Source organism: Xenopus tropicalis, chromosome 6, assembly GCF_000004195.4.
Source record: "Xenopus tropicalis strain Nigerian chromosome 6, UCB_Xtro_10.0, whole genome shotgun sequence".
In the NCBI taxonomy this organism is placed as follows: Eukaryota; Metazoa; Chordata; class Amphibia; order Anura; family Pipidae; genus Xenopus; species Xenopus tropicalis.
In genome coordinates, this window is record NC_030682.2 from 8,631,184 (window position 1) to 8,646,186 (window position 15,003).

The 15,003-nt window shown below is 45.7% G+C and overlaps 1 protein-coding gene across 4 annotated transcripts in view; it reads left to right on the plus strand.

Moving 5' to 3' along the window:
- adcyap1r1 (adenylate cyclase activating polypeptide 1 (pituitary) receptor type I) overlaps nucleotides 1-15,003 on the plus strand; it is a 150,722-nt gene that overhangs the window by 100,547 nt on the left and 35,172 nt on the right. For all 4 annotated transcript variants that reach the window (XM_031903469.1, XM_012964947.3, XM_012964948.3 and 1 more), the window contains 6 exon segments: nucleotides 4,379-4,405; nucleotides 5,332-5,367; nucleotides 6,182-6,285; nucleotides 6,760-6,857; nucleotides 7,438-7,570; nucleotides 9,147-9,300. In XM_031903469.1, coding sequence (XP_031759329.1) covers nucleotides 4,379-4,405; nucleotides 5,332-5,367; nucleotides 6,182-6,285; nucleotides 6,760-6,857; nucleotides 7,438-7,570; nucleotides 9,147-9,300 — 552 coding nt within the window.

The following is a 15,003-nucleotide window of genomic DNA, read 5'->3' on the forward strand; positions in this document are numbered from 1 at the left end:
TTCCGTTCCCTACTGGCTGAGCATGCTGGGAAATGTATTTTACATCAACAACAACAGGGCTGCAAGTTTGACCTTTCTGCGTTTATTGAGGCAGCCTGTGCCAGCTCCATGTGCCTCACACTCCATGCTGTGTTGCCAGTGCCCATTATAACACTAAGCAGGGTTGCCTTTTCTATAAAAAACATATCTTTTTCAACTATTAAAGGGGAACTTCACCCAAAAACAACTCAAGCTTTTTGAAAAGTAAACACACTTTGCAATATACATCAGTTAAACAATCTGCAGCCTTTCCATGATGTTTAATGTAATAATATGGTTTGGAACAGTGTTTTAGTCCCTCCTCCCCTGCCAGGATTTCCAATGATGCAGAAAGAGTAGAACTGTTTTGCAGTTGGATTTCAGCCTATAAACATGGGATTTATTCCTACTGTTTAAAGGAACAGATTACAGGGATAGAGATATTAGGGGTTTCTGGGTTGTGTGGGGTTCAGAAGCCAGAGTTCCCCTTTAATAACATTGGCATCAAGCATTATTCAGGTCTGTCAGGCTGCTGCCTTGTGTTACAGTGTTTCAGGGGTCAGTCTCCCCCAGCGAGTCAGGTCTGTCAGGCTGCTGCCTTGTGTTACAGTGTTTCAGGGGTCAGTCTCCCCCAGCGAGTCAGGTCTGTCAGGCTGCTGCCTTGTGTTACACTGTTTCAGGGGTCAGTCTCCCCCAGCGAGTCAGGTCTGTCAGGCTGCTGCCTTGTGTTACAGTGTTTCAGGGGTCAGTCTCCCCCAGCGAGTCAGGTCTGTCAGGCTGCTGCCTTGTGTTACAGTGTTTCAGGGGTCAGTCTCCCCCCAGCGAGTCAGGTCTGTCAGGCTGCTGCCTTGTGTTTACAGTGTTTCAGGGGTCAGTCTCCCCCAGCGAGTCAGGTCTGTCAGGCTGCTGCCTTGTGTTACACTGTTTCAGGGGTCAGTCTCCCCCAGCGAGTCAGGTCTGTCAGGCTGCTGCCTTGTGTTACAGTGTTTCAGGGGTCAGTCTCCCCCAGCGAGTCCGGTCTGTCAGGCTGCTGCCTTGTGTTACAGTGTTTCAGGGGTCAGTCTCCCCCAGCGAGTCAGGTCTGTCAGGCTGCTGCCTTGTGTTACACTGTTTCAGGGGTCAGTCTCCCCAGTGAGTCAGGTCTGTCAGGCTGCTGCCTTGTGTTACATTGTTTCAGGGGTCAGTCTCCCCCAGCGAGTCAGGTTTGTCAGGCTGCTGCCTTGTGTTACACTGTTTCAGGGGTCAGTCTCTCCCAGTGAGTCAGGTCTGTCAGGCTGCTGCCTTGTGTTACACTGTTTCAGGGGTCAGTCTCTCCCAGTGAGTCAGGTCTGTCAGGCTGCTGCCTTGTGTTACAGTGTTTCAGGGGTCAGTCTCCCCCAGCGAGTCAGGTCTGTCAGGCTGCTGCCTTGTGTTACATTGTTTCAGGGGTCAGTCTCCCCCAGCGAGTCAGGTCTGTCAGGCTGCTGCCTTGTGTTACACTGTTTCAGGGGTCGGTCTCCCCCAGCGAGTCAGGTCTCTCAGGCTGCTGCCTTGTGTTACACTGTTTCAGTCAGAGCCCCCAGGGCAGGGAATAGAGAGGGACAGACACTGCTTCTAATAGCAATTTTATATACAAATAAGTCAAAAACCATTGCAAATTTGTAATGAATGTATATCGCAAAGTTGCTTAGAATTATGTTTTCTTTATTAGGCAAAAATATATATATTTTGGGTTGACTTGTCCTTAAGAACAAGACGTAGATTTATCCCTAAGGCAGGGTGTTTGGAGGCTGCAACATCAGGGGAATTGTATGGAACAAGAGGCACAAGCCCCCCCGCAGAGAAGCCCCCGCAGAGACGCCCCACACTCCAACAGGAACGATCATTTTGAAATGTGAAAGTGCTTTCCTGGCAGTAGGAGAAGCTTTTGTTGGAGTGTCTCTCAAACACGAGGATCCTCTCATTCTCTCCAGCCGGAAAGGAACTTCACATAATCTTAGGGGCTTAAAGCTTGAATTTACAAGACACGGCTGGAAAATGGAGGGACGCGTAAGTCTTAGCGATATTTGTCTCGGCGATTAAAGGGCAACCGGTCCAGCACATCCATAGGCATGAGTAGGCCCAACTAGCTAGGGGCAAGTAAATGTGGCTTCCATATAAACGTAACAGGTAATATATACAACTAATAGACATATTTATAGTGGGGTTGCCACTTGGCCGGTACCATCCTAGCCAATACAACACTTGCCAAGGCCTAAATTTGCAATATACTTAAGATTAACCCCTGGGATGCCCCCAATTCTCCCAGGAACCACCTCAATCTGCCTAGATCTCACCTTATTTCTACCTGGATGCGTTTTATTACCCTCCCTCCAGTAGTTGGCAATGTCATAGCTCCACCCATTTTACATCATCGTCCCCTCCCCACCTGCCAGTTAGAACTAGATAGGCGGCAACCCTAATTTAGAGATGCATAAATGTCATTCCCATGATACTTTGCAACCCTTTCCAATGCTTTTCTATTAACTAAAGGGGTGCACTGAGAGCCAGTGAGATCTTTAGATATATGAATGTGGCAGCAAGTGTGGTCTCACTAAAGTGTAAGTCTAAATGAATTAGCCATATTCTTCATTTCCCAGGGTTCCACAGCCGTGTGACCTGTGCTCTGATAAACTTCAGGCACACTTTACTGCTGCGCTGCAAGTTGGAGTGATATCTCCCCCTCCCCCCCAGCAGCCGATCAGCAGAACAATGGGAAGGGAGCAAGATAGCAGCTCCCAGTAGGTATCAGAATAGCACTCAATAGTAAGAAATCCAAGTCCGGCTTGGGACTACTCCAGTTACATGGGAGTAGGAGAAACAATAGGTTAGCTGAAAGCAGTTCTAATGTGTAGCACTGGCTGAAAGCTCAGACTCAGGCACAAGGCACTGAGATGACGCCTACACACCAATATTACAGCTACAAATACATTTGTTGGTACAAGAATAAAAGGTTAAATGGCAGAGGGAATTATTTGCTGTGTAACAGTGTCATTTAGAGATAAAAAGTGCCCCATAAACATCATGGCCGGATCCCCATAAACACCCGCTACTGTTCAGTGGAATTTCAGGCAATGTTAGACACAAGGCAAGTCCATTTCTTCTGTTTTAAAAAGGCTTTCACTGTATAAATAAATGATGGTAATGATAAGCTGTGCCGGAACGACATGCACTGTTATACTTCATACTTCATCCAAGCGTAAGCTCTGGAGTCGCTGCCGTCCCATTCCGTATTATATGGTAACTACACAGGGTCAGACTGTCCGTGTGTCCTAAACAAGCCGTCTGTGTGTATGTTACATAGACAGAATTTACTTTTACTCCTAAACAAGATGGATGCTGGAAACTGCTCGATGGTAGATCTAAAGTGATGCCCTGAGAACATCAGTTCTAGCCCAAGAGCAGACGCTTCTTATCCCGGGAATTTACAACTAACATGGCGCCGGTATCTGACACAATGTCGCCATCTAGTGGTGAAATGTGAATAACGAGGTGGTTTTGATATAAACACATAAGACCCTATAAGGCAAAATGGGTGAGACTTGGGGTTTTCTAGATAAGACATATTTCTGTAATTTGTAGCAACCATGTCTTAAGGTAACTAAAGATTTAAAAAAAATTTAAAACACAGAAACCCCTAATATCCATATCCCTGTAATCTGTTCCGTCAAACAGTAGGAATAAATCCCATGTTTATATGCTGAAATCCAGCTGCAAAACTGTTCTACTCTTTCTGCATCATTGGAAATCCTGGCAGGGGAGGAGGGACTAAAACACTGATGTTACAGATTGGTACAACTTCCCCACAGCTTACAGACAGCAGGCAGGAACTACATCACCCACAATGCATTGCACTGGGATGTTCCTTTCCTTATTGACATCACGTGTGCAGCAGGGGATTGTGGGATTGGGAGGAGGCAGGCTGAGGGGAGGCGACTACTGTTACATTTTATTTGAGTCACAAAGTAGTCAGCCAGATCAGCAGGGGGTGGGGCTTAGGGAACAGGGGGTGGGGCTTAGGGAACAGGGGTGGGGCTTAGGGAACAGGGGCGGGGCTTAGGGAACTGTTCCAAACCATATTATTACATTAAAGATCATGAAAAGGCTGCAGATTGTTTAATTGATGTATATTGCAAAGTTGCTTGAAATTGTGTTTACTTTTCAAAAAGCTTAAGTTGTTTGGGGTGAAGTTCCCCTTTAAACATCACTTTTAATTCACCTGGTAAGTGATGATTTGTGGTAAATGTTCAATGGCTAAAAAGTCAGTCTGCAGTCCATTAAGGATGATGATGAGTATGGTACCTACCCTTTTAATGATACAATTTATTTCTTTCTTTTGTAGAAATGGACTTTGTTGATAGAAGCCTGGGTAAGAACACATGGCAACTGTATTATTGTTTTTTCTATTTTGACTACTATGTGTAAAAACCATGGCATTGCTATGCCCAGCCCCTTTACTCCACCATCAGGTTAGGCCTGGATTTGCGGGTAGTTACGGCGGCCTCTGGGTCCAAGAATTCTATATCAACTTTCCTAGCAGCTGCTATTGGTGCCATCAGTAGACTAGAAAGAAGATGGACGTCTTCAAAGTGCTGGGAACAAATATGTTATGGTGGGCTGTAATACCTCAGGATGGGGGCGCGTTGGTTGCTGCACACTTGTTTTGTGGATATAGTTGTAAATGCCCCGGGGCACTTTAGCTTTGTGGCACCTCTGAGATGTCACAGTGGCATAATATTTTATATAGATTAAAGTGTTGTTTTAGCTCTTATGTAGAAGGTACTGTAGAGGCCATTTGGAAAATCCTTACTGTGAATCATCTCTATTCCCATGAAGCAATAAACTCTGTAACAGGTGTAGGCTTATGGTAAATTAGCCCTTCTATTGCCCCAAGCTTCACTGTATTTTACCCAGGATGAGACTGTATCCTTCAGGGGTGAACCCTCGCTTGATATGGAGGCCAGGTAGATGTGTGTTGTATTTCTCAATAAATGGGCCTGCTCAGGTAGAGACTTCACAAAAATGGCCTCCAGCCTCATGGCTCTCAGCCTTTTATACCACAGTGCCACCTTATGGCCAAACTGTGGAACTGCACAAAAGGTCATGCTATGACCCAGGAACAGGGACTTACTTCCCATTACATTAAGGACCCTTCATAGCTGTCCAAATACTAGGGGACCACAGAGTTAGAAAAGGTACAATTTACCAGTTCCCTACACAGGCTAACATGCATTTATTGTCCATTCACATTTCTCCAAAACAAGCTAAATATGTTTTATGCTTTCTACTGTATAGGCTGGGCTCCAGAGAACCTTGAGGAGCAACAATCAGGTAAAATGCTATGTTATGTCTATGTGACCTTTAAACTATTTAAACACTACATATGAGATGTTTGTTAGACTCATTTCCAAACCTTAGAAAACCTCCGAATCTCACAATGGTTTAAACCAAGTTCCATACCAGCAGAACATCAACCAGCAGAACATCAAGTTGCCTTAACTATCTCAAACCCACTTGGTCTCATCTCATTATATCTATGTGACCATTAAAAGATATTTAGACACTACATATAAGATGTTTGTTAGACTCATTTCCAAACCTTAGAAAACCTCCAAATCTCACAATGGTTTCAACCAAGTTCCATACCAGCAGAACATCAACCAGCAGAACATCAAGTTGCCTTGACTATCTCAAACCCACTTGGCCTCATCTCATTATATCTATGTGACCTTTAAAATATATTTAGACACTACATATAAGATGTTTGTTAGACTCATTTCCAAACCTCGGGAAACCTCCAGATCTCACAATGGTTTCAACCAAGTTCCATACCAGCAGAACATCAACCAGCAGAACATCAAGTTGCCTTGATTATCTCAAACCCACTTGGTCTCATCTCATTTTTGTATGAAATCCAGAGCAAGATATGACATACAGTTCATAAATATTACCCCTTTGTGGATATTATGTTTGCCCCATGTCTAGTAACCAACCAGCCAACAGGAGGCAATTATTGTTTCAGAACAAACTACCCTATTGGTGGGGGTAACTAGACCTGGAGCAAACTTTGTGTTTATTATACCATTACCCTCTCAAAATCTTCCTTTCCCACCACCTTCTACTGACTGCTACATGTTTTATACAGCTGGAATAATCACCAGGAACTGCACAGAGAATGGCTGGACGGACCATTTTCCTCATTACTCGGAGGCCTGTGACTTTGATATCAATGAAACGGGACCAGACCAGGTAAGAAACAAAAAAAGGTGAAAACTTCTTTCTTGTTCATAAAAAAACCTTTTCTCCTCTCATGTATTACTGCCATGGTGTCAGAATGGAGACTACTTGAGACCCCAAAAACTCACCTTCTGTGATCATCATGCAAAGTTCAGCCCTAAAAATGAGGGTAGTCCCTCAGCTTCCATTGTAATAGGGCTCAGTGGGGGTCTCTAAGCTCAATGCCATGGGGCTGATATGGGCAAATCATTGCATTGCGGCTTCACAATAAGTCAGACACTATTGCCCCCAATGAATGTTTTAGACAAGCGCACTTGTGCAATTTAGCAACTATCTTTTTTTGTAATGAATCACCATTGGTATACAAGGGCCTCCCCATTCCAGCTAACATTAGTGGTGCACCAGAGGCATCAGTCAATGCGCTCCATCTGTACTTGATATTATGGCGTTATTTACTCTCGTATTGATTCATGTCTTGTCTCGTAGGATACCTACTACCTGTCTGTAAAGGCTCTCTACACCGTGGGGTACAGCACCTCCCTCGTTGCACTTACGACAGCAATGGTAATTCTCTGCCGATTCAGGTAAATAATATATTACCATAGCTTACAATAAGTTAATACTACCCCTGTCAACCAAAACCCAGCCTTAGACTAAACCTCCACAACTTATGGCCTACTGTGCCTCCTTGCGCCTAAGCCCCTTATTTTAAAATCCCCCAAATTACTATGCGCAGCCCCCCAGAATAACATACCTTTCCCTGCATGCAAACGTATTGTGTTTCTTTATTACAAGCAGCTGACTTGCAGCTCTTTTACTCACTTCCTTGTCTAGCATGATGCTCCACCTCCTTTTGCTTTGTGAGCCCTCCTTTTCTCGCCCATGAATACCTCAAAGAGATGCCTGCTGGGTATGTTCACTGGCTCTGCTCCAATTAAAATCAATCAGGCGTGCACAGGAGGCACCTCCTTGAGCAGAGACAAAAGGAGGGCTCAGAGAGCAGAAGGAGGTGGAGCTTCACACTAGACAAGGAAGTCAGTAAAAGAGCTGCAGTTAAACTGGCTGTAGTAGCGAAATAACTACTAATGCTTTATCTCCCTGACATGCAAGTGTTTCCCATTTATATTTTAGTCTGAAATAATATATTTTTTTTCCTCATTCCAGAAAGCTTCACTGCACAAGGAACTTCATCCACATGAACCTATTCGTCTCATTCATTCTGCGGGCGATATCCGTATTCATTAAGGACGAAGTGCTCTACGCCGAGCAAGACAGCAACCACTGTCATCTCTCAACCGTAAGGAGGACTTATGGCAGATATGATTCCAATTAAAGACGCAGGCAGCGCTGCCTAACGAGCTCAGATTAGATTGGATCTGGTCTTTGTCTCTCATTTCCCATTAGATAGAAGTGACATCTCTTTATATTGCTAAACTGGATGGGTTTGGGAATACAGTGATAGCAGAGAATGCATAACTGTTTACCTCCATGTAGCAAATATATAGGAAATATTATATATCTTGCTGTAAATTATATAGGGAGTAATGTACCCCCAGCTGTAAATTATAAGGATATTAGAAATCACAGTGACCTATTAAAGAATCTCCCCAAACTGGAATATATATATCAGTAAATATTGCCCTTTTACATCCTTTCCCTTAAACCGCCATTTAGTGATGGGCTGGGTGCTCCCTCAGAGATCAGCTGACAGGAAGTGATGCAGCTCTAACTGTAACAGGAAGTAGTGTGGGAGCAAAAGACAGAACTCTGCCCATTCATTGGCTGATGGGGCCTAGCATGTATGTGTGCCTTGGCTTGTTTGTGTGCACTGTGACTCCTAGGATCCCAGGGGGCGGCCCTTAGTACCTAAAATGGCAGTTTCCTATTTAGGATTACCCAATGGCACATACTGCTAAAGTATATTTATATGAAAATGGTTTATTTAGATGAAGCAGGGTTTTACATATGAGCTGTTTATGTAATATATTTTATAGAGACCCACATTGTTTGGGGGGATAGTTTTCCTTTAAGATGAAGGATTACACATACAGGAGCTTGTACCCTCGGCGGATCATGCTTATGGTTTATTCCAGTAAATGGACCAATGAGGTGCAAGTATGGTCTTTAGGGAGACACTTATTTATGTTGAGCCACAAGGCTTTGAGTGCAGCAGATATAACAGAACATTCTTAGCCTACATGAGTGATATTCACTATGTGACTCCGCAAAATTCTCTGTTGGTTGATGATCTCCAACAGGAGCTTGTACCCTCAGCAGATCATGCTTATGGTTTATTCCAGTAAATGGACCAATGAGGTGCAAGTATGGTCTTTTGGGAGACACTTATTTACATGTCGACAGAACATTCTTAGCCTACATCAGTGATATTCAGTATGTGACTCCCCCAAATTCTTTGTTGGCTGATGATCTCCAACAGGAGCTTGGACCCTCAAAAGATCATGCTTATGGTTTTTTCCAGTAAATGGACCAATGAGGTGCAAGTATGGTCTTTTGGGAGAGACTTATTTACATGTCGAGCCACAAGGCTTTCAGTGCAGCAGATATAACAGAACATTCTTAGCCTACATGAGTGATATTCACTATGTGACTCCCCCAAATTCTTTGTTGGTTGATGATCTCCAATAGGGTGGTCCATCTGTCACCAACTGTTAAAAAGTGGTGGTAAGACTGTCTCTCTAATGTAACTCCTTATAATAAAGAAGTCATGAGTCCATTCAGTTCAGAGAGTGGTCATCGGACTAGTTATTGAGCCAAAATGGCAAGTTACCCACAAATCCTCAAAAAGACTATGGTTATGGGATGGTTCCGAATATTTCTACTCATCGTACTTCATTCTTTGCTTGTTCTTTCAGGTGGAATGCAAAGTCGTGATGGTGTTTTTCCACTACTGTGTCATGTCCAACTATTTCTGGCTTTTTATCGAAGGGCTTTATCTCTTTACACTCCTCGTGGAGACCTTCTTTCCAGAAAGGAGATACTTTTATTGGTACACCATAATTGGGTGGGGTAAGTGTCTTCTTTATTTGTTTGTTTGTTTAATCTTCATCATTGGTAGAAACAAGTATCTACCATATATAACAAAAGGGGTAAAGGTTTCCCAGACTTAAGGTCCCCATACACGGGCCGATTATAGCTGCCGATATGGGTCCCTTGGACCGATTCGGCAGCTTATCGGCCCGTGTAGGGGCAGAACCGAGGGGCCTGGCCGACTGATATCTGGCATGAAATTTGCCAGATATCAATCGGGCAGGTTAGAAAATCCAGTCGGATCGGGGACCGCATCGGCTCGTTGATGCGGCCCCCGAACCGACTGCCCCATTGCCGCGTGCAGAATTCGATTGTTTGGCCCCAGGAATTCGCCTACATGCCTCCCCGATATCGCCACCCGTAGGTGGGGATATCGGGTGAAGATCCGCTCGCTTGGCGACATCGCCAAGTGAGCGCATCTGCTCGTGTATGGTCAGCTTTAATAACCCATACCCACCAATGAGATGTTTCCTTTTAAACACATGACCATTCAATGCTACCTGCTGGTTGGTTGATATAGATCAGGGGTGGGCAAACTTTTTCCATCAGCAATCGACCAATGACTCCTCCCCCAAGATGCAGCATACGTACGCATTCACACCACAATTCCGCATCCCCCGGCTTCGTCACGGTCCACCAGAAATCCACGGGGGATCTACTGGTGGACCACGATCGACTTCTTGGCCACCCCTGCTATAGAGGAACATGTCTCACCCTAGGTGTTATTTTCTCTTGAAATGAACACTTAAACAATTGACTAAAGGATGAATCACACACTTTTAGAGCATTCTCTATCATTGCTATGATGATTTCATTGGCATCATCTCGATGACTTCATTGATTTTCATCAACCTCAACATATATAATTAACACATCTCCTCTCATTATATATGCATTGGAAGATTATGGTTGCACTACTGTATGATGGTCTCAGTCAGAGTTGGACTGGGGAGTCCGGGGCCCATTAGGGCTGCCACCTCAGGGCCCAACCAGGTTGTCCACCCCAGTCATAAGGTCACCACCAAGTTCTCCAAAGAGTTCACAATGCCGCAACCCCCCTTGCCCATCGCACATACTTTGTAATCTCCCATGCAGAATTGACCTGGGGGGAGGTCAGAGGGGAGCAGGTCTGGGTTGGCAGGGCCCAGTGGCCCTGTCTGACGTTGGTTCCAGTAGGCACCACTAAAGCTAGGGAATGGACACATCCAGTTGTCCAATCAATGGGTATTGACACTTGTGGTTTCTGTGTTTCCCCTTTATCCCAGAATAGTGATGAGCGAATCTGTCCCGTTTTGCTTCGCCATAAAATTTGCGAAACGGCAAGAAAATTCGTGAAACGGCAAAAAATTCACGAAACGCATTTGTTGCACAATTTTTTTTGTCGCCTACGTCTATTTTTTGTCACCCTCGTCTATTTATTTGTCGCCCACGTCTATTTTTTGTCACCTGCGTCTATTTTTTTTGTCACCCACATCTATTTTTTGTCGCCCGCGTCTATTTTTTTTGGCCCCCGCATCTATTTTTTGACGCCCGTGCTTTTTTGCCATGGTCGTGCCCAATTTTGGCACAACCGCGCCTTTTTTTACACAACCGTGCCCTTTTTTGGCGTGATCGTGCCCAATTTGACGCGGTCACGCCCTTTTTTGATGTGCCACAAAAAAAAATCTGTGCGACAAATTTTTCCACAGCGAATTTTCACTGAAGTTTCGCACAACATTTCGGCAATGACAAAATGCAGAAATTCACTGCGAGTCCATGCCTGGCGAAAAAATTCGCTCATCACTATCGCAGAATACTACATATCTACACAGCCAATCAACACCGTGTTATGTGTTGCAAGTTATTATATTCCTAGCTAGAAGGATTACATATAACAGTATTTAATATAGTGGGGCTCATTAATAACACTGAGCCCATTTGCCAATGGGCAGTAACCAATAACCACCAATCAGAGATTGTCTTTTTTTCAGTCAGCTGCAGGTAGAACAAAAAAAAAAACACAATTTCATTGGTTGCCATGGGTTACTGCCCATGGGCAAATGTGTCCAGAATCGATAAATGAGCCCCGGTATGTTTTAAATGACTTTAATCTAGGGTAGCCTAATAAATAATTCAAATTAATAAGCATGCACCATGTGACTGGAGTGGAATATTAATTACGAGGTACTCATCAAAAGGAAGGATCCTGCCTCAGTGGATTTATTCTGCTCCAGTAGGGCCGTATTTGCATATCAAAGTGCCGTCTTTATGTGAACTGCGCTCCTTTCTCGAGAATTCCCCCTGATGCACTTAGTGCACTTCATACGCACTGCGCCCAATTCCCTTTCCTTCACGTCTCTTTGAAAGTGCAGCTCCGCCTGGCGTGCATTTTCTGCAGTTTTTTTTCCGGTAATTTGAGCAACTTTTTCGGACGAATTTTACACGACAAAATCGTATTTATCGAGTAGGAAAGTTTCGGATCCATTCAAACTTCGGTATGGTGACTTTCCTTGGGCCGGGTTGGATCTGCAGAGTGCCATTGAGCCCTATGGGAGACTTTCCTTGGGCCGGGTTGGAGCTGCAGAGTGCCATTGAGCCCTATGGGAGACTTTCCTTGGGCCGGGTTGGAGCTGCAGAGTGCCATTGAGCCCTATGGGAGACTTTCCTTGGGCCGGGTTGGAGCTGCAGAGTGCCATTGAGCCCTATGGGTGACTTTCCTTGGGCCGGGTTGGAGCTGCAGAGTGCCATTGAGCCCTATGGGAGGCTTTCCTTGGGCCGGGTTGGAGCTGCAGAGTGCCATTGAGCCCTATGGGAGACTTTCCTTGGGCCGGGTTGGAGCTGCCGAGTGCCATTGAGCCCTATGGGAGGCTTTCCTTGGGCCGGGTTGGAGCTGCAGAGTGCCATTGAGCCCTATGGGAGACTTTCCTTGGGCCGGGTTGGAGCTGCAGAGTGCCATTGAGCCCTATGGGAGACTTTCCTTGGGCCAGGTTGGAGCTGCAGAGTGCCATTGAGCCCTATGGGAGACTTTCCTTGGGCCGGGTTGGAGCTGCAGAGTGCCATTGAGCCCTATGGGAGGCTTTCCTTGGGCCGGGTTGGAGCTGCAGAGTGCCATTGAGTCCTATGGGAGACTTTCCTTGGGCCGGGTTGGAGCTGCAGAGTGCCATTGAGCCCTATGGGAGACTTTCCTTGGGCCAGGTTGGAGCTGTAGAGTGCCATTGATCCCTATGGGAGACTTTCCTTGGGCCAGGTTGGAGCTGCAGAGTGCCATTGAGCCCTATGGGAGACTTTCCTTGGGCCGGGTTGGAGCTGCAGAGTGCCATTGAGCCCTATGGGAGGCTTTCCTTGGGCCGGGTTGGAGCTGCAGAGTGCCATTGAGCCCTATGGGAGACTTTCCTTGGGCCGGGTTGGAGCTGCAGAGTGCCATTGAGCCCTATGGGAGGCTTTCCTTGGGCCGGGTTGGAGCTGCAGAGTGCCATTGAGCCCTATGGGAGACTTTCCTTGGGCCGGGTTGGAGCTGCAGAGTGCCATTGAGCCCTATGGGAGACTTTCCTTGGGCCAGGTTGGAGCTGCAGAGTGCCATTGAGCCCTATGGGAGACTTTCCTTGGGTCAGGTTGGAGCTGCAGAGTGCCATTGAGCCCTATGGGAGACTTTCCTTGGGCCGGGTTGGAGCTGCAGAGTGCCATTGAGCCCTATGGGAGGCTTTCCTTGGGCCGGGTTGGAGCTGCAGAGTGCCATTAAGCCCTATGGGAGATTTTCCTTGGGCCAGGTTGGGTGTGGTCATATCATATCGGGCACGGTTTTGTCAAATTGGGCATTGTTGTGTCAAAAAAGGGCGTGGTCATATCATATCGGGCGCGGTTTTGTCAAATTGGGCATTGTCGTGTCAAAAAAAGGACATGTTCGTTTCAAAAAAGCAAAAAAAATGAACACAGACGACAAATAAAAAATCATGCAACAAATGCATTTCGCTAATTTTATGGAACGGGGCAGATTCGCTCATCACTATTGCTGGGAACATGTAGAAGTCAATGGCAGGTTTCCCTTTCTTGAAAGATCCTTCTCTTTGTAGGTTTGGGATTTGCAATTACAGTTTTTGTGCGACATTTTTTGGGGGGCATTTTTTGGGGGCACCAATTCAAAAAAGTTGCTGTTTCTGTGACTTTTTCAGTTTTTTTATTTTTTTGAGTTTTAATAACTCTGCCCCTAGAACTGTTGTCATTCCAACTCTGAGAATTTTAGCCACAATGGGTCCCGATTTTCCTTAAGAAAAAACCTTGAAGACCAATTGAAGTTGTTCCGCCATTCCTACTGTGGGCATCAATGATATGAGCCCCAACGTCCCCCACTCCATAAAGTTACCTTGTGATTAGACCTACTGCATAGGTTTAACCTCTGGATTCTCTGGATTAACAGTTTATTTCAGGCTGTAAGTAACTACTATTTGTAGTAGGACAGGGAAGCATGAGTGGGGGATCGGCTAAGGCCTTGGGCCGGAACCAGGGCACCTATAATGGGAAGCAGAATATTTATATTTATATTTTTTCCTATATACAAGTTCTCATACATAGTTACAATTATTGCCAATGGTTACTTGCCCTTTAACCTTGGGTTTCCATGCTGGGGTTTCCAACGTTGCTGAAGCTCTAACTTGCGTTGTGATGCCCTTGATGGACATTCCCTATTTGGCCGGTTATTGGCACAGGTTTTAAAACTGGCTCAGTGCCCGGTGCCCTTTCCCACCAACCCGTGTGTTGGAGCCGGAACAAGAAAAACAAACATTCATATAAATGTGTCTAAATTCGGCTTTCGACCATTTTTGAAAATGATAAAAAGTAAAAAAAAAAACCAAATATAATATAATAACGATGGGATTGCTGAAGAGTCTGTCATTGTTTATAGAAACCGCTGATCTGCCCTCGCTCACATGAATTGGCCCTTTTGTGACATTTTGCTCCCATACGGAGCAATGGGGTTGGGTCTGGGCTGCTAGGGCCCATTCGGGGCCCACCAGGTTTTTTCCCGGTGTTCTAGTGGCCCAGTTTGACCCTGTGGGAAACCAAAGAACCCAGAAACATAAATTCAGTGGTATCAGCAGTAGTGATGAGCAAATCTGTTCCATTTCACTTCGCCATAAAATTCGAAATGGCGAAAAATACATAAAATACGCTTGTCACCCGCATCTCTTTTTGTCACCCACGTGACTGCGCCTATTTTGGCGTGACCATGCCCATTTTGCTGTGACTGCGCCCATTTTGAAGCGACCGCGACTTTTTTCTGGCGCACAACAAATTTTTCCACTGCAAATTTTCACGGAAGCTTTGCGAAACAATTCGCCAATGGCAAAATGCGTAAATTCGCTGCAAATCCATGCCTGGTGAAAAAATTCCCTCATCGCTAAACAGAAGTACAATCCCTGTTGGTGCTCTTCCACCGGCAGGCAGGGCCGGAACTAGGGGTAGGCAGAAGAGGCAGCTGCCTAGGGCGCAATGATTGGGGGGCGCCAGAAGCCTCTCCTGCCTACCCCTAGTCATTGCCTCCGCCGCTTGTCATTAGTGGCAGAGGCAATGACCGATCTAATCGCCCCTCCCGCGGGGAGGTGGGCGGAGTTGGCAGACCGGGTTGCCTAGGGCGCCCGGACGGCTTGGCCTGCCCCTGCCAGCAGGTGTCCCTCCCCTGACGCGTTTCACTTGCGCACGTCAGGC